The 27257-nt window shown below is 46.2% G+C and overlaps 1 protein-coding gene across 4 annotated transcripts in view; it reads left to right on the forward strand.

Moving 5' to 3' along the window:
- MSANTD2 (Myb/SANT DNA binding domain containing 2) overlaps positions 1-25979 on the forward strand; it is a 43361-nt gene extending 17382 nt beyond the window's left edge. Inside the window, exons 5-7 of one of the 4 annotated variants that reach the window (XR_012897783.2) lie at positions 12382-13477; positions 15212-15428; positions 19195-25975. Coding sequence is in view for 2 of the 4 variants with exons in the window: in XM_075909794.2 (XP_075765909.1) it covers positions 12382-13234 (853 nt within the window). In the remaining 2 variants the exon portion in view is untranslated. Of the gene's footprint in view, positions 1-12381; positions 14557-15211 lie in introns of those variants that run through there. The other 3 variants (XR_012897782.2, XM_075909794.2, XM_075909795.2) reach the window with 3 other exon arrangements.
- Positions 25980-27257: the final 1278 nt, after the last annotated feature.

A 27257-nucleotide genomic window follows, 5' to 3' on the forward strand; every position in this document is an offset into this window, starting at 1 on the left:
ACTTCAAACACTGGATGTCTGCAGAGTGTTAGCCTTCTGCATGGGAAGAACGAAACCACTCCAAAAGTCTGTCCAGTTATTTGTAACTGGCAGCCTGAACGAAAGGTCTGTGTCTCTCCTCTCAACAGATTTTGTCATGGATCACCTCCTATTTATGAGTGCTACAACCTAGCAGAGGTGCCTGCTCCTGCACACTACACCTAACTCAGGCCTTTTAGATGGCATTCCTGTGCAATTCCCATCCTCAGAGCTGGGAAGTGGTTGTCCATACACACTTCCATGCACTATGCAATCTCCCAGCAGGTCAGAGATGTTGCAGCCTTTAGAAGAGCAATGCTCTAGTCAGTAGACAACTCCAACCCCATCTCCTATACTTGATGTGATCCAACACTGAAAGAAGGGTAAAGGTTTCTCGCCTTCTCATAACAGTTCTTTGAGATGTGGTGGTCATGCCTGTTTCAATACCCATCCTCCTACCGCTCTGTTGAAGTAGCTGGTAACACGAAGTAGGGGGTGATGGGTCTGTATTGGGCACCATGATGGCGTGACTCCAGAAGGTGCCCAGGCTACGGATACTGCTATGGGAAAAATCTGGCCATCGAGTGCATGCGCACACACCTGATTGAAATGGTCATAAACAGTGCATCTTTAAGAACAGTTACAAGAAGGTGAGTAACTGGTTTTTTTTCCCCCCACATGAAAATACTGGTGGCCTCTTTTAGGACCAGTCTATAGCTGGAGGTCAAAATTTATATTGAAATATGCCTGAAGTGTCTTGAGGGGAAGGAGGATGGGTGCTTCTTAAAAAATGGACTTTCATTTTATTATGACTTTCATTTTGACCTATGAAGGAAGACTGACAGAATTAGGCTCCTTTAGTTTGGAAAAAAAGAAGACTGATAGGGGTCATGATAGCAGTTTTCAGGTATCTAAAAGGGTGTCACAAGGAGAAGGGAGAAAAATTGTTCTTGGCCTCTGAGGATAGGACAAGAAGCAGTGGGCTTAAATTGCAGCAAGTGAGGTTTAGGTTGGATGTTAGGAAAAACTTGCTACCTGTCAGGTTGATTAAACACTAGAATAAGTTGCCTGGGGAGGTTGTAGAATCTCCATCTCTGGAGATATTTAAGAGCAGATTAGATAGACATCTATTAAGGATGGTCTAGATCATACTGGGTCCTGCTGTGAGGGCAGGGGACTGACTTGATGACCTCTCGAAGTCCCTTTCAGTTCCAGTATTCTATTCTATGCTGACATTATGAAGGACATATTCTCAGTGGGTTCTGGTATACTTTCTACTCTTCATACAGGGAAGATTGCTTTCTTGTTCACCGATGCATGGCTAAATTAGCACAGTGGTTTTCCAGTATATTTTTATAGAAAGCCGAGACACTTTCTCTGAACCTCCCCCCCTGCATGCTTTGCAAAGTCCACAGGACGTAGACCTGCACTGATGCACCTTAGGAGCTCCACACTTGAGAGAGGTGCAAAATATCTTCCATAGCCAGACTGTTCCTGAGATTGTGGAGAAGCATTTTTCCTGGGGATAGGGTTCCTTTTCATTCTGCTTTAATTATTTATTTAAACGCGGTTGGCAAGATTATTTGCAACCTTTGCTGGAATGTATTGCCTAATGCAATGATGTCAAAATCAGAAGAACTGAATTAATCATCCTTCAATCTGCTTCAGAGGGGTAGCCGAGTTAGTCTGTAACTGAAAACTTAAACAATGAATAGTCTTGCAGCACCTTAGAGACTAACAAAACTTGTAGATGAGATTGTGGGCACAACCCGCTTCTTCAGCTGAGTGGCATCTACATGTTGGTCTCTAAGGTGCTGTAAGACTTTGTCATCTAAGTTCTTCTCACTCTGTCCTTTTGTACATATGAATATGATGTGGGCCATAATTGCATTGCTAGACACATGGATGTGTATGTAGATTTGTAGAGAGGCAGTCTGAATTAAAGGCGGTAGTTTATAAGGCTCACATTTGCAAAAGGGCAAAGTGTACATGTCCATTCAGTTAACTTCCACATTCAAGAGACAAGGAGGGCTTAACGAGAGCTTTATTAGAATTGGGAAAGGTACAGAGAAGGGCAGCAAAAACTCTTAAGGAAATTGGAACAACTTCCATGTGAGGAGAGCTCACCTTGGAAGAGAGACATCTGAGGGGAGTATGATAAGTCTATAAAATCATGACTGGTGGGGAGAAAGTGACCCCCTTTGCATAACACAAGAACCAGGACTCCCAATGAAATGAATAGGTAGGGAGTGTAAAAGGAACGTATGGAAGTACTTTACCCAGTGCAAAGTCAACATATGGAACTTGTTGCCAGGGGATGTTGTGAAGGCCAAACTACATTGTGGTTCCAAAAAGAATTAGTGAACCCTGGTATAATGTGCGTTTATATGGAGTGTTTTGACAAACTGGTTTTCTTTTAGTGACCCATTTGTATGTTGTGTGCACCATTTTTATAGAGCATATGTTCACGGGAGGGAGTTTTGGGGTGGGAAGATGTTCAGAGTAGGGCTTGGAGCACAGGAGGGTGCTCGAGTGCTGGAGCTGGGGGGCCCTCACCTCAGGCAGCTTGCTGCATGTGGCTCCCTACCTCTGCTGTTCCTAACATAGGCATGGCTAGGCTGGAGCACTGACCGCAGGTTGAGGCCGTGAGCAGAGAGGCCTGAACACGCCTTCCCCAGGAACAATAGGCGCAGGGAACTGCCTGAGGTGGGATGGGATAGGCATCCCGCAGTAGCATGGAGGAGCTTTGCAAAGCTAGAGAGATGTGCCATCCTTATAGGGAATCTGCACAAGCCTACTTTGTCTAGTCTCATCTCTAGACAATGAATGTACATTCCCAAATGTGTAAAGTGTGAGATGGCATATTCCCAGCAGTCTTTGCATAGTGCCACTCAGCATCTCGGAAGCCTGACAGGTAGAAAACCAACAGCAAAGTCATATCCATCAAAAAAGTCCAGGCTTGTGTGCTATAGTATCTTGTGCATAAAATAAATGTGTATCTTGTATAAACTCTTATGCACTTTTACAGCGTTCCTGTCTTTATTTTCCCGTTTCATGCTGCTAATGTGAGCAGTTCCTAGTGCTCCCCCAGATGGGTTTACAGTTTGTTTACTCGTGATGTGTGGCTGAAACATTGTGGGCATTAAAGACTAAAGTGACTGCTGTGCTGGCTAATTGGAGCTCTGGGAAGTGAGTGACCTTTGACTACTCTTAATAGAGGTTAAATCCTCCCACAATTGTACCATCATAGTCTTGTCAGAGCGAACACGGCTTGAACTCAGCTGGGAATAGTCAACCCACCCCTGACCTACCAGGGCCAATTCCAGGTGCAGGTAATGTGGGAAAGCACCTTTTCAGTTCACTGTGTCACGTGAGTTAATGATTGACCTCCATTGCTGTCAGCCAATCACCATTGGAGATATTAAATTGTGATTAATCAGCTAATTGAGTAGTCATTGGGGGCGCTCACTACTCCTGCTGTGGCTCTGCAGTTTAAATGTAGTAGGCGCCGGGCACACAGCAGCCTGGTTCCTACTATATTTAAACTACAGAGCTCCAACAGGGTTAGCTCCCGGGGGACTCAGCAGTCCTGGCTCACACTGACCGTGGGAACTAACCCTGCTACGTCTCTGCCTTTTAAATGTAATAAGAGCCATGGCTTTGCCTCTGCATCCACTGCTCCGCCTCCACCGTGAAGACTGCTGGGGGGAACCGGCCTTTAAACAGTCCCCGACTCCTTGTGATATAGAGGCAGCAAGGGGGGGGGGGGATGCGAGTAGTCAACTCGACTACTCTACTACATCCCTAGTCAACATTCACTGTTTCACCACTTGCACCCATTCCCAGCTTACTCCCCTGTGAAAGGAGGTGAACATAATTTGTTGGGGGAAAAGTCAATATGGTTTCTGTAAAGGGAAATTATGCCATACTAATCTACTAGAGTTCTTTGAAGGGGTCAACTAACAGGTGGACAAGGGGGATCCAGTGGATATAGTATACTTAGATTTCTAAAGAGTCTTTGACGAGGTCCCTCACCAAAGGCTCTTAAGCAAATAAGTTGTCATGGGATAAGAGGGAAGGACCTCTGATGGATTAAGAAATGGTTAAAAGATAGGAAACAAATGGTAGGAATAAATGGTCAGCTGTCAGAACGGAGAGAGGTAAATTAGTGGTCCAAACTAGGACCCATCCTATTCAACATATTCATAAATGATCTGGAGAAACGGGTAAATGGTGAAGTGGCAAATTTGCAGATAACACTAAACTGCTCAAGATAGTAGAGTTCAAAGCAGTCTTTGAAGCGCTTCAAAGGGATTGCAGAAAACTAGATGGCTAGGCAACAAAATGGCAGATGAATTTTAATGTAGATAGATGCAAAGAATGCATATTGGGAAACATAATCCCAACTATACATATACAATGATGGGGAGCAAATTAGCTGTTAGCACTAGAGAGGTCTTGGAGTCATTGTGGATAGTTCTCTGAAAACATCCACTCAATGTGCACCAGCAGTTAAAAAAACAAACAATGTTAGGAATAATTTAAAAAGAGATATAGAAGAAGACAAAGACTATCTTATTGCCTCTAGATAAATCCATGGTACGCAGCAACAAAAATAATGAGGGAATGGCTGCCCTATGGGGAAAGAATAAGAAGACTGGGACTTTTCAGCTTGGAAAAGAGGAGACTAAGGGGAGATATGATAGGTCTATAAAATCACGGCAGGTATGGAGAAAGTGTATAAGGAAAAGTTATTTACTTATTCCCAAAACATAAGAATTTGGGATTACCAGATGAAATTAGTAGGTAGCATGTTTAAAACAAGCAAAAGGAAGTTTTTCCTTCATACAGAGCACAGTCAACCTGTGGAACTCCTTGCCAGAGGAGGTTGTAAAGACTAGGACTTGAACAGAGTTCATGAATTTCTCTCATTCTTTTTTGGAGGTAAGGGCCATCAATGGCTATTAGCTAGGAGGGGCAGGAATGGTGTCCCAAGCCTCTGTTTGTCAGAAGCTGGGAATGAGTGGCAGGATGTTTAGTTGATGAGTCCCTTTTCTGTTCATTCCCTCTGGGGCATCTGGCATTGGCCACTGTTGGCAGACAGGATACTGGGCTAGATGGACGTTTGGTCTGACCCAGTATGCTGTTCTTATGTGTTAGGGAAGCAGCAGTAGCTCTCTAAATCCTGAAATCTGTGGGATACACAAGGAAGAATCTACAAATGAGCTTTCTAGTTTTTATGTAACTTGTGGCCAAACTTGGAAAATGGCAACATTTGAAAAAAAATATTGCCGGAGGAAATGATTGTTCAAGGGCTGTGTATTCCCCTTTAGAGTCCTTTGGAGCATCAGTGTAAATTGTCTCCACTGCTGAAATGCCAGCTTCAGTTACAGAAACACTAGTGATCTGAAGCCAGAAAACAAAACTGAGCCATGTTAGTCTATGCAGTGTGAAATGTCTATAGTCAGACTGCCAGTGTGAGGGCAAAGTACAGATCATAAACATTAGAACTGGAAGGAACCTCGGGAGATCACCAGTCCCCTGCCCTCATAGCTGGACCAAGCACCGTCTAGATCCGTGTTTCTCAACCAGTGATACGAGTATCCTTAGGGGTACTTGAGAGAAGTATGGGGGGGAGGGGAGTAGGTCAACACAACTGAAATTTAGAGAACAGAATTTTTGTTTTAAGTTTTACAATGTTTTATTATTTTTGTACTTTTTACACCCAAAAATTTCATCACCCGCCTGGCTACAATTAGGTTGTTTAAACAAATATGTTGCAGTGGTAGAAAAAAAATTGTCTGAAAACTGTAGGTTACTTATACTTTTTTTTGGGGGGTGGGGTACTTTATAAAAAAAAAAAGGCTAACAAACACTGATCTAGATCATCCCTGACAGGTGTGTCTCACCTGCTTTATTCCAGTGTTTAAACACCCTGACAGGTAGGAAGTTTTTCCTAATGTCCAACCTAAACTTGTCTTGCTGCAATTTAAGCCCGTTGCTCCTTGTCCTATCATCAGAGGCCAAGGAGAACATTTTTTCTCCCTTCTTGTGACACCCTTTTAGATACTTGAATACTGCTATCATGTCTCCCCTCAGTCTTCTCCTTTCCAAACTAAACAAGCCCAGTTCTTTCAGTCTTCCTTCATAGGTCATGTTCTCTAGCTCTTTCATCATTTTTGTTGCTCTTCTGTGGACCTTCTCCAGTGTTTCCACATCTTTCTTGCGATGTGTTGCCCAGAACTGGACACAATACTCCAATTGAGGCCTAATAAATGCGGAGTAGAGTGGAAGAATGACTTCTCGTGTCTTGCTCATAACACTCCTGTTAATACACTCCTGAATCGGGTTGGTAGGTGCATACGCTCAGTTTGAAATCCAATACCAAGGGCGTAGCAAATTATCTAAAGCCAAAAGATCCTTTTTGTTTAATTTCTCAGGTGTTTTTTAAATGTTTGGTTTCATGCAGTCCAGAGGCCTGCTGATGGTGAGGTTTAGGTTCTCTCCCTGTCTGTTATCTGGCCCCTGTTGTAGTTGACACTTTCCTTACAATTTTGGGTACTTTTATAGGGAAATGCTGTTATCCTCAGATGGAGAGCTTAGGCACTATTATTTCACCTTGCCTCCTCCACCCAAGCTGGTATTGGATCCTGTAGTTGATAGACCTAGCACTGTAACCAGTGGCCTTCACAGAGTTGGTGCTGCGTCTCTGACTAACATAGGAGCATAGTGTTTTTTCTTATCCCACTTCTTCCACTGTGCGATTCTGGTTGGTCTCCTTCCCTTATTATGCTACTTTGCTTTGCTTCTCCCCTTCGTGTCTTACTGTCTCACATTTGTGCCTGTTTCCAAGAGGTTCCTTCCCCTAGTTTCCGGCCTTGTAGTAACTCAGGGACATGCATGTGAGGCCTGCATACCAGAATGCATTGCTACAGTGCCTCCCTTCTCCGTAGGAGCTGTGGCAGAGACTCTGCTTTGTAGGAGAAGAGAGAGCATCCATGGGCCCTCCAGAAAGAGCCCGTATTCCCTGCAAGTTTGAAGATGCAGAAGAAAATTTCTCCATGGTGGTGGAGAAAGGAGATGGCCACTGGATCCAGAGCACACTCTCCGGCACGTGCCTTGCTGGAGGGGGACAAAGACACATTCACTACTGTTGATGACTGCATGAGAAGAGTTTAAGTGGCCTGTGTTTTTCAAGTGGCGGTTTAGTGGACTCGGATTTCTCTATCACCAAAAGAGCTATAATGCCTGCTTATGGCTCTCGTGTAAGGAAGGCGTGCCTCACTGTCGTGAGTGTCTGTCCCTTCCATCCTGTGTCAAGCTGCTCACACTTGCATCAGTTATGTGCAAATAGACTTAGCTAATTGGCTATAAAAGTACAAATTTTCTTATTGATATTTACGTAGACTTAGCTAACAGGGTGGATTGATTTCAATCAAATCAATTTTAAATCACCAATTGTAACCATGATTTTGATCATTAAGCAGGAAACATTTATTTTAATAATGGTTTTTATAGGGATGTATGCGACTAGTTGCTTCGGCCAGCCCCCCCTCTGCCTCTATCAGGAGGAGGAGCAGGATCTGGTGCTGGGGGGAGCCAGCTTAAAAGCTGGTTCTGCCCAGCACCGTCTCTGTGGGGAGAAAAGGCGGGGCGCAGCAGGGAATTGGTGGCATTTCCACCTTTGAAATATAGCAAGAGCAGACTCTTGCTGCATTTCAAAAGCAAAAGCATTGTGGGGGCCTGGGACGAGCTGGGGACTCAAACAGTCCCCTGCTCACCCCGCGCTCCTAGTGGCGCTTTGCCTTTGAAATGTACAAGAGCCCACCCGAGCTCGTGTACATTTCAAAAGCATGGAGCGCAGGACCAGTGCTACATTTCAGAGGTGATGGAGCCCTTATTGACTAATTGAATAGTCAATGCAAATTACATTGACTATTCGATTAGTTGATTAATCTAAATTTAACATCCTTAGTTTTTTATTTGTATTTTGTTTTTCTACAAAAGGGTGGATAACCATTAAAACATGACAGTTTCCAACAAAAGTGGCATTTACACTAATTTTGGTGTTTTTTTGCTACCCAGAAGGACACACTTTATCTATACACATTTAAGAAATTAATTTTTGCTTTTAGAAGTTGCTAAATGATACGTCTTTAATTATTTTCTTGAAATTTGTGAGAAACTATTTAGAAATTCAAAATCAATTAATCCATAGAAACCACATTTAAAATTACTTTATATGTGCTGGAAAAATAAGAAAACTGTTTTATGAAAGTACTAGAAGATTTACCCAACATTGCTCAGGTCCTTAACTCTATTTGTTTTTGGGGTTTTTTTTTTTGGGGGGGGGGGGGAAATGAAAATGTATGTGCTTCATTGAAATCATTGCTCTGGGATGGGGTTGGAACTAAGGGATTCTATATGTAGGCTGTCCCTGTTAGAGAGGACTACCCCAGCCGTTCCTCTCTGCAGCAGCTTGGGGCCAGGTGAGAAGCACCTCTCTCCTGGTCACTGAAGCTCCTTCCGGCACAGCTAGAGGAGGGGTGCATGTTGCCTGGTTGAGGCAGGTTCCAGTTAATCTGCCTCCCATGCTCCCCAGCCAGAGTGAAGAATGCAGCAAACTGTGCACTATCCTTCCATTCCCTGATGAAGGGGAACAGTCAGCAATGTTGAACTATGGGGGAAGGGGGACTTCAGCCCTATCCCAACTTCCCTAAAGGGCTCCTGGGGGGTAGGAGGCTCTGGGTTTGGGCAGTCCTGGACTGGGGGAGGGAGCCAACCATCCCCTTTCATTTGCCTTGTGATTCCGTCTCTTCTGTATGGTCCCAAATGCATGGGGAGGGAGCTTGAGTCTCCCCTCCGTCCCTGCACAACCAAACCCTTATGGTAACTTAAAGCAAGGTAAGAGGAAGTTGCATACCAAATTTGGTGGTCTTGGCTCTTACTGTGTAGGAGTTCTTGAATAACTGAACTGATGGACAGAGACAGACAGATGCGCAGATAAACTCAAATGTACAGTATCAGAGGGGTAGCCATGTTAGTCTGAATCTGCATAAACAATGACAAGTCCTGTGGCACATTATAGTCCAACAGATTTATTGGAGCATAAGCTTTTATGGGCAAAGACCCACTTTGTCACATGCATGGGCATCTGTCGAAGTGGGTCTTTGCCCACAAAAGCATATTCACCAATACATCTGTTAGTAAATGTACAGTAGAGATCAAAACATTGTTTGTATTTAAAACTATCATAAATTAAACAAATGCGTTATCTGTAGCATAAATTGAACTTATTACTTCTGGTCACTGTATCATTCAAGATTTTAATACTAGCAGAGCTTGTCTTCTCATATCTATATTTTGTGAAGGTACAGGTTGGAAAAAGAAGTAGCTGTTCTACTTTACAAATTCCAATTGGTTTTTAATTGAATGATGTAGTCATTGAATTGAACTAGTTGAATAAATTGAAATGAAGATTTGATACTTAAATCGTTTACATTAAATCCAAAAAAAGAAAATTGGTAGCAAATATGTACTTGGTGCAGACTAGCCTGGTGAGAGTCATTCACTAGGTGCCTGGAACCAGTCTATGGAAGTGCTAAACCAGGTATTGACAGCAGTAACCTCATCTGCAGGGCAGAATATTTATTTCAGTTTATTCATCTTGTTCAGTTCAGTGACTGGTTCATTCAAAGTCCAGAAACCAACCAGCAAAAGTAGAAAGAAATTCATTCTTTTTAGAAATGATTAATAGGACAAAAAATTAAATTAAATTATAGTCACTGCGAAGTAAGAGCCTAAGATAATAGGAAAGGCATTGTATGTGCAGTAAGGCAGGCATTTAAATGTTTAAAAATTATTATTCTGGTTGCTTTGAATATTCTCAAGTTTTCTATTTTGGCTGACATGTCCCTTGATTTAGTATTGGCCCAGAACTAAATGCTCTTTGGAAAGCTTGTGCAAAATTCATTGTCACTTTTGAATTATGGGAGCATGAAGAAAATCTTTCGGTTTAAGAAAAAGTTCTGCTTGCTTTTATAAGATGAAGTCAAAATGTTGAAACTTCACAATTTCCCCCTCAGGCTAAATGTGGGGAGCACTTGGTAATCTCAAAGGTCTGATGTTAAAATTACATATTTGAGCATGCAGAAATAAGTTAGTATCTTAGTAGATCGTGGTGTTGAGTACATACCTTTCTGTCCATAGCAGCAGAGGAAAGTTTGCTGAAAAGCACTGTTACTCAGTACAGTTAACTCTTTCGTTCTTGCATGGCCCATTTGCATTGCCATTTGCGAGGAAGATGAAATTTTGCGTAAAAGTGGAACTAACAATTTAACTAAGAGAACATGCACTTGTTTTTATCTACTGATGAAATTATAGTTCAACTTCTGCAGAAAAGTATGTTTTATCAGCAGAGGTCTAGTTTGTTTAAAGAAGTTCTGGTGTCTTGGTTCTTTGTTGTCGTGTGTATGTTTTGGTTTGTGTTGGGGGAAAGAGAAGACAGACATTTAAATGATGAAAATGTACTGTAGCATAAGATTAAAAAACTGCAAAAGTAGTAACATTGATACTGCAGCATTAGCTTGGCCTCTTCGCACAGAATGTGCACATTGTGTGTCCAAGGGCTACCTTTCAGATTGTTGAGGTGCTGATCTCCCATTGATCTTTTCATGAAGTCCAAGGTCAGCTAGGGCCGTTATCATCTAGTCTGTCCACCTGTGTGACAGGCCAGAAAACTTCCCCCAAATAATCCCTAGCACAGAGCTTTTAGAACATTGGTGAGCAGCCTGAGGCCTATTGGGGTTCTGTGTGTGGCCTGTGTGCCCCCCACCCCCATGCCTCTCACCCTCTGGGGCCCTGCACTTACCTACTCCTTCCCCTCCCTCCCAGTGTTTCCAGAGCATTGCGAACTGGCTGATTTGCGCCCCATCCCCACGCCTCTCCCTCCCAAAGTTTGGATACTGTGTTGATTCACAGTGTTCAAGCTCTGGGAGTGAGTGTGATGAGTGGGATGGGGCACAAATCAGCTGATTCATAGCACTTCAGAAATGCTGGGCGGGAGGTGGAGGAGAAGGCACAGGCATGCTCTGGGGAGGAGGCAGGGAAGGGGCTGCATGGGGGCGTGAGGGAAGGGATGGAGTAGGTGCGGGGCCTGCAGCAGAGAGGAAGAGTCGAGCAGCCCCTGGCAAAATGTGAAGTGACACACACTTAAAGCCAGGGTGCGTGTGAGGTGCGTGCTTATTGCATGCAACATTGTGAGAGCCGCGTGCTTCTCTGCTCCTTTGTTACTTTTCCGGCAATTTAATTTGCCTCTAATAATGGATTGCTTTGTGTTGGAAAGACATGGTACAGAAAGAGACTCGAGCACAATATGTATTTAATCTTATTCTTGGGATCATGGTTAGTGCACGTGCCCGATTTCAGTCGTGTAGCCCACTGAGGTGGAAGGCCATTCCTCATGTCCGCTCACTAGCCTTGGTTGCCCATCACTGTTTTAGAAGAACACTTCAGTGGGAGATAGGTTCCTAGCTAAGGAAAGATTGTTCTAGAACACTGTGGCTGCGTCTAGACTGGCAAGTTTTTCCGAAAAAGCAGCTGCTTTTGCGGAAAAACTTGCCAGCTGTCTACACTGGCCGCTTGAATTTGTGCAAGAACACTGACGATCTCATGTAAGATTGTCAGAGTTCTTGCGGAAATACTATGCTGCTCCCGTTCGGGCAAAAGCCCTCTTGCGCAAATGCTTTTGCGCAAGAGGGCCAGTGTAGACAACACGGTATTGTTTTGCGCAAAAAAGCCCCGATGGCAAAAATGGCGATCGGAGCTTTCTTGCGCAAAACCACGTCTAGATTGGAACGGACGCTTTTCCGCAAAAAGTGCTTTTGCAGAAAAGCGTCCGTGCCAATCTAGACGCTCTTTTCCGCAAATGCTTTTAACGGAAAAACTTTTCCATTAAAAGCATTTGCGGAAAATCATGCCAGTCTAGACGTAGTCTGTGTGTTGTGTGTAATATATCTGGGTTAAATGTTCCTGTTGAGATTCTGTTTTTTCATTTTAGGAAACAATGCCCATCTTTATCATTGTATTACCTGCTTCACAGACCTCTTGGAGGCTTTTCTAAAGCACTTTGAAAGAATTAAATGCTAATGATGAATTCTATGCATTAGCGCAGACGGTGATGTTTCTGATGAGTGCTTGTTTTCCGTTGGCCACCAATTTTTCAGTTGATGACTGTTCTTGCTTTGGTTAATGTTTTGTGAAAGTTAATGTGCTCTTTCAAACTTGATGATTTTTTTTTTTTTTAGTTTTGCTTCAGTTTGAGCTGAGCTCCATCTTATGGTTTACATTTGTTAATTTTTCTAGGAAGCAAGACGTCATGCAGAATATTGTGCAAATCTTGGAATCCGTCCAGTTAAAATGGGAGCTGTTTCAGAGCTGGACAGACTTCTCCAGGCTACACCTTTCTAACAAACTAGCCATTTTTGGGATTGGTTATAACACACGCTGGAAGGAGGATATTCGGTACCACTACGCAGAGATCAGTTCCCAGGTGCCTCTTGGGAAGCGGCTTAGGGAATATTTCAATTCGGAGAAGCCAGAGGGCAGGATCGTTATGACGAGAGTCCAGAAAATGAACTGGAAAAATGTTTACTATAAATTCCTAGAGATTACTATTAGCGAAGCAAGGTGCCTGGAGCTGCACATGGAAATCGACTGGATACCCATAGCACATTCTAAGCCAACCGGAGGAAATGTTGTTCAGTATTTATTACCAGGGGGGATTCCCAAAAGCCCTGGCCTCTATGCCATTGGTTATGAAGATTGCCAGGAGAAACCCCACTCACCTCATGTAGACCGCATAGGCACAGATCCTGGGAAAGAGACTCCAGGGGAGGTAGATGTTCCTTCGCCGCAGGCCTCTCTCAGGGTGGAGATGGAGTCCACCAGAATTATCTATTGTTACCTTGGCATTGCTGAGGTTAGAACTCTCCAGCAGTGCTTGTTTTTACACTTTCAGGCCAACACCAAAACCTTCAGCAAAGAGTGGGTTGGGATTAATGGATTTTTATCACAGAACTGCATCGTAGAACCAGGGGTGTCACCTAAATCCATCTACATCAAATTTGTGGAAGTGGAGAGGGATTTTCTTTCTGCTGGCTCTTTGGTAGAGTGCCTGGAAAAAGCCATTGGATACCCATTAAAGTTTAACAACTGAATTTCGTCCTTCATAAGGATAAGAGTTCCTGCCTCCCTTCCATGTTGCTAGCAGACACGTACAGATCCTGTCTGTTCACTGTAGGGCAAGTTAGACTTTCAAAGTGAAAATGAACTTCAGAATGAAAGATGCTTGCAACTGATTCAAAGCAACTTGTCCTGAGCAAGTAAAATATACAGCTAACTTGCTTGGCAGGCCACCTGGTTTTATAAAGAGAAGAATGAGAGCCTTGTACAAATGACTGTAGGTACATTCCACATTGGACAGAGCTTATACTTTGCATTTCATATGAAAAGCTGTTTTTTCCACAGTTTCATTTTTACACATCTGTCTCTATATAAAGTGTTATTACCGATCTGAATAAATAAGCAATAGATAATGACAAGTTAAACCCTGGGTCACATTAAACGAGACTGTTTTTCAGTGCCACCCTTAGCTACTCTTGTATATAATTTAGAGTTTCACTTTTTTCACCCATCAAGTGTTTTACTATTTCCAGCCAGTGTTGCCTGCAAAGACTTTTGTTTCTGTGATGTATCCCACTTTACTAGTAGTGTTGCCATATCCGCTCTTTTTTACCATTAAAGTAATTCCTGGCCTTTTTGAGTTCTAGTTAGCCTCTTTGTGGCCGTGAGAATAACCTGACAGCTGGGAAACATTTGTCAAACCAAGCTTATCAATACAATCAAAGCTGTGAGAATTTGGGGGGAGGGGAAGGGAGGGGGATGGATGGGAGGGTTATGGATGGGGGGCAGTAAACATTTAATGCCTTTTCAAAACTGTTACTATATAAGCCCCATTCTCTTGCTGGCTGGTGCTGGCATTTTGATTTTTCTAAAACGCATTGATCAGTGGAAGTTGTGACATACAATGAATGTGTCAGTCCTAATAAAAAACCAAACACCTATGGACTTCTAGAAATGTGTTTCTCTTATTAACCCTGATTTCCCTGGGCCGGTTGGTGGTAGAGAGATGCATGTTTACTTCAGTTGGGGTTACAAATCATACCAGTGGAAACCTGTGCCTGGTCTTCATTCTATAGGCTGCCACAGCCTTTCCATACTGGGCGTGTGTGTTTGCAGGTGGGGAGGAGGAGGTACCAGTTTATAAATCTCTATGTACATGATGCTGTAGAAAGCTGGATATGTCATTCTTGTGTATGCTAGCAAGGGCACTTGCAGTTGTGTTGTCGAGCTGCTACATCTAATGTGGACTGGGGGTGTGTTAGTGTATTTGTTTAAACGGTTAACCAATGAGCCCAGGCTCGTCGCTTAACCCTCACGGTTACACACAAGCACCCACCCTTCTCCCCCCCCCCCACTCCCACCCCACATGTAAACATTTAACTGCTGAAATTTTCAGGGGTTACATGTTTACAAAAAACCTCCCTGCTTTTTAACATCCCTGGTCTGGACCATAACGGTCTATTTAGCTGTTGGATCTTGATATTGATTCAGAATTACCACTCATTTTCCTTTGTGCATGGGAGGGAATGTCCAATGATTATACTAGGCCATTTCCCATGAATACAACAGATCCATGTGCATAAGTAAGCAGGGGTAATGTTTTAGAGAGGAGTGTGTGTATAATAAGGATGGTAACCAGTAATTGACTCTGAGTGCAAGGGCCTCTGGGGCAGAGCACTGCGCAGATACTCCAAGTACTGATACTGCTGCACCAGCCAAGTATGAAGCTTGGGGACCCCTCTGCCCACATCCCTTCGCTTCAGGCCATACTCAAAAATACTGGGTACATCACTCTGATCCTGCCTCGCTGTCTTGTTTTCATCCCCAGCCCAGCTAACATGAGAGGTAGTGTGTGTGCATGGCTTCCCTTTCCCAATGAGTAGAATGTATTTATTCTATACAATATAACACTTACTATGAAATGTTTGTGCAGATGACGAGAGCTTGTGACCAACTGTTATTAGTAACACTTGCCTTCTTGTTGCCTGATTCTCCTGCCCTATGTGTTTAGGTATGCATACATCGGGCATGTGGAAATCACGTAAACATGCATGTGGCCCAGATGCCGAGCAGCTTTTAGGAGTGGAACTTTTCGCTGCATCTGACTGACAGAAGAAAAAATCCCTTGCCTTACTGCAGGGTGGTGTTGCAGCTGGCAGAAGAAGCTGTGGAGTGCCAGATGTCCCAGAGATGTAAGGCAGCAGTAGTAGTATACACTGAAGCACCAGGTAACCAAAGTCCCACCCCAGTAATCTGAACCCTCAGATAAGGTGTATCCACCATGTTGTCCAGCCACTGATGTGTTTCCCACACGTGCAGGACTTGCAAAGCTGCAGTTGTGTTGTGGGCAGCTGAGGATACAAACAGGCATGTCCTTTCTCCGGTTTGTGGAGGTAGATTGCTGAGTTCCAAACCCAGATTTGGAAATAGACCCGTATGGACCCCTGCCATCATGCAGCTGGCATGTGTGGGCATAGCACTGTTGCCAAATGGGCAAGTCCTCTGGCCACAACAAATTATTCACCTAAACTGGGACTCCCAAACTGTGTTGAGGCCAGTGATTTGCATAACATGTGTTTTGGCTAAAGTATCTTCCAGCAGGGCCACCAGGCTTAACCTGAAGACCTCAAGAGATGGCAGATGCACTCTCAACAGTGAAGGTCCAGCATTTAATCACCTTTGGTAACTCAAGAACTAGGGGTCACCAAATGAAAATACCACGAAGAGTCCTGTGGCACCTTATAGACTAACTGAAGGTGCCACAGGACTCCTCGTCGCTTTTGCAGATTCAGACTAACACGGCTACCCCTCTGACAAATGAAAATAGGCATCAATGTTAAAACGGCTAAAAGGAAGTGTTTCTCCACACAGTGAATTCCCCCATCAGAACCCATTGCAATGATCTAACCAAGCTGAACCCCTCCCTGCTGCCCCTATTTCAAAGCACTGCTTGTCCAAGATTGCTTGCACGGTGAAAACCTGGGCCCTCCTATGGCCTGGTTGTGTCAGTTGTCCGAGTCCCCTGACAAGGCTCAAGCCCAGATACCCCATGGACAAGAAGAGGCAAAGACCAGTGTAAACTCACCAGGAACCTCCTGCCCCCTCCTTCCTCCATGGTGTTTTTGAAGCACCACAATGAGGTCATGCCTGCACAGTGTGCCAGGCAGATTAGAACAAGCCCCCAACCCTGCTCCCTGGCTGGCAGGCGGGGCAGAGTGGAGCAAGCCCCCCTGACCCTGCTCCCTGGCTCGGGCTCACCTGAATGGTCCCACAGGCTGGGGGTGGCCTGCAGGCTGTAGTTGCCCCTCTGCCTGCACTAGCTCAAACTCCATCCCTTCTGCTAAACAGTCCCTCTGCTCCTTGACCATAGCCCGCTCCTTCCCCATCCCTGGCGAGCTCATGACCAGTTCACACTGATTTAGTTCTTGCGTTGCCTTATCTCTCCCTCCCCTCCCCCCACACACATGTGGTGTGGCCCTTAATCTGTCAACCTCTTCAATGAAGTTCTGAGACTCAAGGACTCTCAAGTAAAGTGTGGGCGTGGTGCCCATGTCTATTCTGCCTAGGGCCTGCCAGCCGCAGTGTTCTTGCTGATCGCAGCTGTCGGATTGGCCTGAAGAGTGTGGGAGAAACTATCACCGGCCAGCCCTTGTCTGTGAGGCCCCTGAGCTGGTGCAGAATTTGATATGGAACCAGAGCAAAGAAATGGTGTCATGCTTCCCCCAGCCAGCCAGACCTAGGAGGGTGTTAAAGAGCTGCAGTTTCCTGGTGCCTTTCCCAGCTAATCGAAGGCCATTCCTTTGCTGGGGTCCTCACAGAAGATCAGTCTGCTGAAGGCAGCATGTTTCTGGCCACTGGGGCTGTATGAGGAATGAACTCAATCCTTCCTGAGGGCACCTTTCTCTGCCAGCCTCCATAACCAAACTGCCCTCCTCTGCCGGCCAGTGCCCACAAGAAGGCCTGCTGTAGGCACCACAGGAAAGCATTCATTTTCTGTGTCAGGTCTGCTACAGGCACCAGACGGCAAGTGCCAAGCAAGGTGCATCATCTTCCAAAGGGCTTATGCGGGTCAATTACCAGCGGAGGGGGGTGCTTGGCTGTTAGCTTGGTGGCAATGGGAAATGGTCCCTGTTCCCAGGAAAGCCCAGCCAGGCAGATAAACAGAGCCCAGTGTAGTGCCTCTCTGAATAGCTTGTTTCTGTTTGAGAGAGAGTTTGGAAAGTGTCCGCTGACAGCTCTTGGGTGCTGCAACTTGTGTCCTCACCAGGGTGTTCTGGGTTTGTTTGCGTTGCTCTTTCGACTAGCTACTTACATACTGTCGTGCTGCAGAAGTGCTTCTGATCAGGGTGGAGAAATGTCTGACCCTGTGGCAATCAGATCAACAGGGCGAGGTTGGAGGAGGCCAAAGAATGTAACGTGAGTGGCGCACAGGCAAGCAGCGAGGTGGAGCAAGCTGTTCTGTGCAAAGTAAGCATTTGCTTTGGGAGTGGAGAAAACCTCATGTCTTGGAAGTCTGCAGAGATTCACTCCTGACGTTTGCCCTGCTGGAGATGCCTGGAACCCCCTGCAATTCACTTGCTCTGGATCTGTTGGATCAAAACCGAAAGGTCCTGACTGCTCTCTAGGGACAGGAAAGATGCTGTGTCACTTCTTGTAGGTCAGGGTTTGACCTGGTATCTGTGGCCAGATTGCCACCAATATCTCCAAACTGCATCTCGTCCATTACTCCTCCCTCACCCCCAAAGCCAGAGGCACGGAGTGCCAGAAGGGCTGCTACATCTCTGAACTGGGCTGTGTTGGCACGGGGGGGGGATGTTCTGAGCCTGGCCCATGCATGAGGCCTTGCGCGTGGGGGCAAACTGCCATAACCTTACACAGCCATGAGCTGGAAGTGTGGGTGAGTTTAAAGGTGGGTGGGGACTGCCTGAACACCACCTATCAGCTTTTCTTCCTGGCCTCGCTTCTCTCTGCTGCCCCATTGGCATGTGAGTTTAACCTACAGCACATGCTCAGTGAAGCAGATCCAGAGGTGATCCGGGGGAGGATGTAAAGGGTCAGGAGTCTGTTAGTCATTCTCACCATCTGGCATCTCCCTGTGTCAATGACACCAGCCTAGACTCACTTCTGGCCTTGGCCCTGCAGCTGCAGTGTTACGTTCAGCGCTTCCACAGGGAAGCCATCTTCCATCATACCCCCAGCAAGGGCATGCTTTCTAAGGGACCTGCCAAAGGAACACATCTGTCTAGTCAAAGCCTCATTCCGAGCCAAACCATAACAAACTGAACTTCCTGGCTAGTGGACTTGGTCTTATATAGCTCACCATGTCCATGGAAACACATTCTGTCCTCATACAAGTCTTGCCCTTAAAGTGCCCTTCCGTTTATTGAAGGGTTGCTAATACCTGGCTCCATTCTGTAAGTATTATCCACTGAGACTCATGGATTCTTTCCTAATTAATACAGGTGTGATCCCGTATCCTAGAAAACTGAGGGACACAGGAGAAAGCAGACAGAGGGCTGGATGAATGGAGGGGGCAATGTGGAAAGGAGAGTGCTGAGGAAATAGGAAAAGTGACTCTAGTAGAAGGGGGAGGGGAAATCCGGGGGCAGTGGAAGGAAAGGGAATATTTTAAAATGGGAAATGCAGCAGTGGCAATGCAGGGCTCAGAAAACAGAATCCCGCCACGTTTGGATGTAAGTGTCTGGCCTGTGTGGCGCCTGAGGTCAGAAGAAATCGTTGTGAGCATTTCTGGCCTTAAAATCTAGATTTGTGGCTCAGAAGGTCAGTAGAGACCCCGGGTCCTCTAGTCATACCTCCTCTATCATACGTGCCAAAGGGTTTCCCTTAGTTACTGTTTGAACTAGAGCAGCTCTTTTGGGGGAGAAATCCAGGCTAGATTTTAATATTGTTGGTGAGGGCACATCCATACAGGCCTTGGTGAGTTGGTCCAGTGGTGAATTACCTCACTGTTATCAATTTTCACTTTATTTGCAGGCTGAATGTGGCTTCCATCCCCAGCAGCTAGATGTTGGTGTACCCTTATTGGCTAGTTTGAAGGACCTATTATCACATCTCTGTTCCTCATGCAGGTACTGGCAGACTCTGTCACACCTTAACCTTCCCTTCGATAAGCTAAACAGACTCAGCTCCTTCATTCTAAATGCATCAAGGGGGAATGTGACTAGGCATAAAATCATGCAAATATGTGTGTGTATACTCCAGAACTGTGATTCTCAGATGCCTGACAAGTTGCCATTCAGCCCTCAGTGTTACAAAGTTTTACTCACCACTGCGGTAGGTGGCTTGTCTGGCATGCTGGGATCTTTCGCATTATGGGCTCTAGCCATTCTCGATACAGTGTGATAAGGCCGCATCACTGAGACAGATATGGGTACCTGAGTTCCAAGTAGATGCCCATCTGTGGAGCAGTGACTTGGTCTTGGATGTTTGGGAGTGGCTCCTCCCATGGGCTGGCCCCCAAATCGCAGTCATTGTTGTGATGTAGGAGCAGGAAAAGCTTCTTGTCCACATCCTGGGTGTATAAACCAGCCCAGCCAAATCTGGGTGGGAGATGCCAGCAGAGGGCATTGGCTGGGGCCCAGGCGGCTACGACAGCCATGGAGTGACTTCTCTCGATGCTCACAGAGAGGTTGGCAGTAGGTTTTGGTGTCTGTGGAGGAGTCACTGGGTGTGGCAGCCTCTTGGTTGCTAGTTGCAAGGTGGCCTGGTCACTTGGTACATGCAGAGGTCCCAGTTTGTGTACCTGAATGACCTGGGCGCACATGGGAAGGGGTGTGGGCCCAACAGACTCTGCTCCTGAAGAAAAAGCCTCACTCGGCCTCTCAGCCGGAAGGAGAAGTGGTGCTCGGTGCAGACGGACACTACAGACACGAGAGGCAGCATGGCAGGCCCCAAGAACTGGCTCATGCAGATCCCACGGCTCAGGGGTGCTCTGTCATGATGGTGCAGCTGCTGGAGAATACAGGTGCTTGGTGCACAACAGTAAGAAGGAAAAGTGCACGAAGAGCGTGTGCAGATGATGGCCAGGCCCAGAGACTTCTGGCCATCACTGGAATCACTGGTATGAGGGGTGCTGTGCAAGGTTGGGTGTTGGGCAGGCTGAGTGCCATGGAGAGCTGGTGCAGTGCCCGTGACACATCATCCCAGGCCAGCCATGTACGGGCTCAGGACCAGCACCCTGCAGGGCTTGTTTACAGCAGCTACGTGTTTGCTCTGGGCTGTGCTTGTTCCAGTCTCTGGTACGCTATGCAGGTACAGTACTTGCAGGGTGGGTGGTGGCACCATGCACGTTGAGCTCTGTGCCTGGGTGCTCTGCAGCCACAGGGAGCAGTGGCTGTATGTATCCAGGTGCTACATGCATCCCTGCATGGGTACGGCCACTCCCCAGGGCGTCCCATTGTTGCCTGGAGCTTCTGTTCCCACTGCCAGCTCCAGATTTCTCTGCAGGTATCAAAGCCCAGCACGGATTGCAGGAATCTGGCTGGGTCACAGGAGTGTTGGCTCCATACCCCCTGTCCAAGCCTCAGTGAGCTCAGCAAGCTGGGGAGGGGGAGGTGCCAGGCCCCAGCAGGGCAGAGAAAGAGCCACAATCTTCCCTCAGCCAAAAGGGTTCTTCCCCTGAGGCAGCGATGGCCTCAGGGAACCAGCAGGAGCGTCCCCTTTGCCTGTACCTGTGCTTGGCTTGGACACTGCTAAGGGAGCCTGTGGATGAGGCATGTGCACCTCAAATGAAATCTGAGCTGGATTTGGTTTGAACTTCTGTTTAACTTGCAGTGTGTAAACCAGCCCCCTTCCCTCCCACCGTGCTTTCTGAAAGCCGGGAGTCCAGTCCTGCTGCCAGTGACGTGAAAATGGGAGCTTTTCCCTGGGAGGTGCTCAGGGCCTTTGCCTGCTCCTGCTTACTGTAGGGAAGCTGAAGGAAGCTGGTCCCTGCATGTTTGGTGCTGCCTCCAGCAGAGGGAGCACGGCTGCCAAGAATGATTTCTCTTCCGCTTGGTTTGGGGAGCATGTGTGCCAGCTCCTGTTTTAAACCAGCACCCAACTACACGACAGGCTGGAGCCTGGTGTGATCTGCACCAGAGGAAATACACTGACATCCAGAGTTAATCTGGACTCCCATCCTTGTTCCTCTCCAGAACTGCACCATGTGAAGCCTGTAGCCTACCCCAGCAGCATGGCGGGCTTTACACCAGGGAAGCGCTCCTCATCAGCTGGCATCCTCAGATGACAACCTCTTGGTTCCAACACCATGGGGCAGTGTCCAGGCTGAGGACTGTCCCCTCTTGTCTATCATGCTGTGGGCCCCTTGTAACTGCAGCTGTCTGTGCGTGGGGGTGTTGTGTCCTGCTGAAGGAAGGCACTCAGGGCCCCGGATGTCTGGTGTAAAGCTGGAGTGAGTTTGTGCTTGGTCAGCCATGCAGAAAGGGGGTGGGGAGTACATAGACCTCCGCTTGCCCCATTACTCCTTGAGCCATAGAAGGTGGGCTGAAAGACCTCCAAGGCCATCTAGTCTGTACAGGCCATTCTCCAGGCCACACTTTCTTAACTTGCTGCTTCCCTCGCTCGGTTTCTCTGGGTCAGCTGGGCTGGTCACTGGTTAGTGGGGCCAGGGATAGGATGGTGCAGGAGACAGGAAATAGATTTCTCTGCAGGTATAAAATAGATTAATCTCCTGCTGGGCACACACAAATCTAATCGGTTTGTTCATAGTTAGAGCTTTGGTTAAGTCCTGATTTGATTTAAGAACATGTTAAAGTTGTTACTCTTTGGTCCTAATCTGATTAAGCATCTAGCAAACATTGCCCGTGTTCATCTGGAGGGTTATTTTCCTAACTAGTAATTATTTAGGGCATAGTCACCCTTCCAGTGGCGGGAAGCTGATAAGTGATTACTATAGAGCGCTCCATAGACCAGTTCACATGGGGTGAAATGCACCCACCCTGCCTAGGCCCTGTGGACGTCACCTCTGTGAAATGGGGCAGGAACAAAGCTCTTCTGCCCAGGGCTTCTTATCTGTGCACTGGATGTGGGTGTTAAACCCCATCTGTGATGGGGGAGGAGCCTGAGGTCTTGCCCACCATTCAAATTTCCTGACAAAAAATGGCATGGACCAGCTGGTATCCGGACTGTGAGGGAGCCTGGCGGAGCAGTCAGAGAAATGGGCCCTATTCTTCTAGCTCAGCCGAGAGCATCTCAACTAGTTTGGTGTGAGACATGCAAATGTACTGATCTTAATATGACCCAGGCTCAAAAAGTGTGGTTCTGTCCCCCCTCCTGTAGCCAAACCTCAGAGCTGCCACTGGGCATGAGCTACTGGGCTCAGACAGCAGAAATTCACACTTAGATCCAAAGGTCCTAGGTTCCAGCCCCTGCTGTCTTGGGTACATTAAGCAAATGAGTTTTTTTAGTGGTGCTGTCTGTGTTTGCATTAGCTCTTGGCTTTGTGAAAAGACCCTTTGTCTGGATAACTTTGCCCAGATGTCCCCGAGGAGAAGGGAACCCAGCAGCCTTTCGAAGAGGTGCTGAAAGGTGGTCTTGGGCAGCTACAGGGCTTATACGCAGAGGGCCATTGTCCACGCTTACTTGAGTTCTTACTGTCTGCTTTCACGCTGGACTAAATCTGGTGTGGAGTTTGTGCTGCATGTCGTGCTGCTTTGGCAGGTCCTCTAACTGGTGTCCCGTTGTGCTTTGTGACCAGGTGTGAGTGACCATTTTGTTTGCCTATGTGCCACCCGCTGCCTGGGGGAGTCAGGGGAGTCAAGCTGATCAGATGTCCCTCCCGTGTACAAGCTGGTGTGGCGCCAGCATTGGGCTGTTTGCCCTGGATTCCAGTATAGCAGCATTACAGTGATACTGCTCCAGCAGCCTTTCCCACTTCCCTCCAGAAGCTGCTCTGAGCTGGACTGGGCCCTAGACCTCACTGCCTGGGGGAAGTGCTAGCAGGCTCCTAGGCTCAGCCGTTTGGGGTTGTTGCTAGTCAGATGCCAACAGGGGTCACAACAGTGATGCTGCCTGTGCCAGAGAGAGTGCAAACAGCCAGGGGCACTCCCCCCAAGCTGAGGAGGCCAGGAACCGTCCTGGCAGCCTAGAGAGTGCCTGTCTTTTGTGGGAGCAAGACAGAATTTTGAACTTTGGCAGAAGACTCAACAGGCCTCCCATGTGCTCTCCCAGCCAGGCAGTCCTAGGCACACAGCAGGCAGTGGCGCTGTCCCTGGTACACCTGGTTGCTGTGGGCCTTGGAAGTGTTGCCTGATCTAAGATTACATATAAATTTCTAATTACCCACCTTTAGTGATGACAGGTTCTTTGTCCCAGGATCAGGCCCAGTATTCAATTATTCTGTGATTAAGAATCCTGATGTGCACAGTTGCAACCCTCACACTATAGAAACTCTTGTATATTTACAAATATAGTTTATTAATACAGTTAGCACAGTCACAAACACTCCAGTTTCATAAGATGGGGAATCCATATTTCCATACCATATACGTAGAATCATAGAGCAGGAAGAGACCTCAGGAGGTCATCAAGTCCAGCCCCTTGCCTAAGGCAGGATCAATCCCAACTAAATCAACCCACCCAGGGCTTTGTCAAGCCAAGACTTAAAAACCTGTAGGGATGGAGATTCCACCACTTCTGTAGGTAATCCATTCCAGAACTTCACCACCCTCCTAGTGAAATAGTTTTTCCTAATCTCCAACCCCCACTGTAACTTGAGACCATTGCTCCTTGTTCTGCCATGTGTCACTACTGAGAACAGCCTTTCTCCTTCCTCTTTGGAACCTCCCTTCAGGAAGTTGAAGGCTGCTCTCAAATCCCCCCTCACTCTTCGCTTCTGCAGACTAAACAAACCCAACTCTCTCAGCCTCTCCTCATAGGTCATGTGTTCCAGCCCCCTAATCATTTTGGCCACCTTCCGCTGGACCCTCTCTTATGTGTCGTCATCCTTTCTTACATCATTCCTTCAAGAACAATCTTAGGTGTTAGCCCATCATCTTTCTCATTACCTTCACCTTCCCCATCATCACCGGGGCCATCATTCTCGGCTTTCCAAGGACATCATCTTCTACCCTCTCGCCCCTTGCCTGGGGTTCCACTTTTATACTAAGTGACACTGACAATAACATGTTTGATGCCTATTCAGTAGGGGATGTTTCTAATGTTGAAGTGTTCTTTTCCTATTGGTCAATGTATCATTGCTCTCAATTTATCACATACGTCAATTTGTTTCCATGGGCCTTTGTGCTTATCTATCACATTCTGTGTCCTGATTATTTAACTCAGCCTGAACCAGTTATTTTGGGGTTTTTATATAATGATGCATCTGCTGAGTCTGAGGGTATTTTTCCTACCATCCTATGCGGGTAAAACATCCCAAACCTAAGTTCCCCCTTTTCAGTCCCGGAAAACCATAAATCAGCCGGTATCTGGGTGAGATACCATGTCTCAACCACGGAAATCTGCTAACCTCAGCTTCTGCTGAGCTTGCAAACGGCCTGTTACAGCATGGATAAAAAAAGAGAAAGTATAGCCCCATAGTACTTGACCTGGACTGTGAGCTTGTGTGTGTTTTCATTGAAGTGAAACCCTGCCCTCTAATTGGCTGTAATGCCGACATGGCACTCATTGGTAAGTGCATTCAGAGGCTAAACCATTTTGTTGTACCCTAAAGCAGGAGCCACTGCACTGCAGGGGAACCTGACTCACCAGGCAGCCCAGGACTCCTATGCCTAATGGCATCTGGACTGCCACAGCCCAATCAGTGCATGGCACCAACAAGTTTGTGGTTGGCTGAGGTCTGGGGGGGAGGGAAGGAGGCAAGCAGCATATGCACACAGACAGGTACAAGTAGCAGGACCACTAATTTGGGGCTCTTGCTAGACTCTTACTTACAAACATGGCCTACCCCCAGCTAAGAAAGGGTATGGTCCCGTACACAGGTGGGTCAATGGCAAAGCCCCCCCAAGGAGTTGAGTACAGCTGTGCTAGTATTCAGTGGGCCTTCACAAACTGAAATGGGCAGACATGGTCTAGACAGTATTTGGTCCTGCCATGAGGGCAGGGGACTGGACTCGATGACCTCTCGAGGTCCCTTCCAGTCCTAGGATTCTATGATAAGGCCTAGTGTATTACACCTGAACCCAGATATCAGTCAAGCTAACACAAAGGGCCTGCGGGAATGCTGAGAGCAGCTTTACAACGCCTGCCTTCCACTCCCCACAAGTGTAGCCCTCTGGCCAGGTAGATATACCACCCCCCAGTGCCACTGGGCAGGCAGGGCACATTATGCTGCAGGCTAGCCTTTAGCAGATTGCTTGCATTACAGCTCTTAACTATTACCTAATTAATCTAAATTAACACAACCATATTATTAGCATGATAGGCAAGTAACTTGATAGGCTACAAGTCCTCCCCCCCCCCCCCCCGATGGGGTTCTTTTCTTCCGATCATCACACTAAGGATGGAATGGATACTGGTATGTGATTTTTAAAAATTGGCCATTCTCCGCATAGGGCCCCGTCTCTGCAGGAGTCATTTATCTGGTGCAATTTTCCGTTTGGGTGATATGCTACCAGAGGAGGTATGTTGCTGGAGTTATTGTTGATGACATCTTGAAGGTGATCAAACATAGGCAAAGACTGTGAAGAGAACACTTATGCTACGTCTACACTAAGGGTTTGACTGGAAGAGGCAATGCAAATGAAGCACTGACTAGCATTTTCTCATGCTTCATTTGCGAAATCTCTTCCGATCCATTTTTGCACAAGGGGTTTTTGCGCAAAAACAAGCAGTGTGGATGTTTCCATTTTGTGCAAAAACCCCTTTTTGCACAAGATCCTTATTCGGGAGAGGGATAAAGATCTTGCACAAAAAGGGGTTTTTGTGCAAAATGGAAACATCTACACTGCTTGTTTTTGTGCAAAAACCCCTTGCGCAAAAGTGGATCAGAAGAGATTATGCAAATGAAGCATGAGAAAATGCTAATCAGTGCTTCATTTGCATTGCCTCGTCCGGCCAAACCCGTGGTGTAGATGTAGCCATAAGGTTTTGCCAAAATAATTTTAGTGAGAATCTGATTAGGGTGCAGGGTCACAGACCCGAAACACAAATTGTTTTAGTAATACTTTTTTTCCTAGGAATTAAACAAGTCACTTTCTCCGTTTCATGTTGTAAAACAGTAATTACCAATACAGTGTTAGTACTATTACTGTTGCTAATTTCTCATTAAATGTATGAGCTTTTTAATCAGAGATAGATATACACACAGACTGCATATAGAACTGGTTAATACCACCTGAGATATTTTCACTTGAAAGTTATTGATGTAAAAATAAACCCCTTCCAGGTTACTAAAGATGCCATGGTTAAATTTACTTACAACAAAGGGTTGGACTTCTACCTGGTGTTAATATGTTCTTAGCAATAGGTTTCTTTAAAATACATTTTATACATACACAAATATGACACCCAACGGTTTAAACAATACATTTAATATTGTCCATATTCAATCTTCCCCAAGTTTTGCATATTGTTCATTTGGAAAAAGATTATATTGCTTCAGATATAATAATAGTTCACAAAAAAAAGTTCTTGCACCAAAGAGTGTTTCTTTACCACAGGATGTTCTTGTACCGTTGGCTTCCAACCGAAATTACTACATAGTTAGGGTATGTCTACACTACAGCACTAATTTGAACTAACTTAATTCGAATTAGTTAATTTGAAATAAGCTAATTCGAATTAGCGCATCTAGACCCAAAAACTAATTTGAATCTAACGTTTTCCTAATTTTGCTAATTCGAACTAGCGTATCCACACTGATTGGACGCTGGGTCGCATTTAAGGGCAGCTGAAACCGGTTCCGGCAGGGCATCAGGTCAGTAGTTGCTTTGTGTGGCTTCTGTCTGAGGCTATCTGAGGCTCGTGCTTAAAGGGACCCCCCTGGACAGCCGGTTCTCAGTTTTTCCGCTTGGTTGCCTACCTCGCCGAGCATTTTTCTCTCTGCCTGGCTGTGTTGGTGGTTCCCATTGGGGATG

Source organism: Pelodiscus sinensis, chromosome 25 (assembly GCF_052426305.1).
Source record: "Pelodiscus sinensis isolate ZL-2025 chromosome 25, ASM5242630v1, whole genome shotgun sequence".
Taxonomy (NCBI): Eukaryota; Metazoa; Chordata; order Testudines; family Trionychidae; genus Pelodiscus; species Pelodiscus sinensis.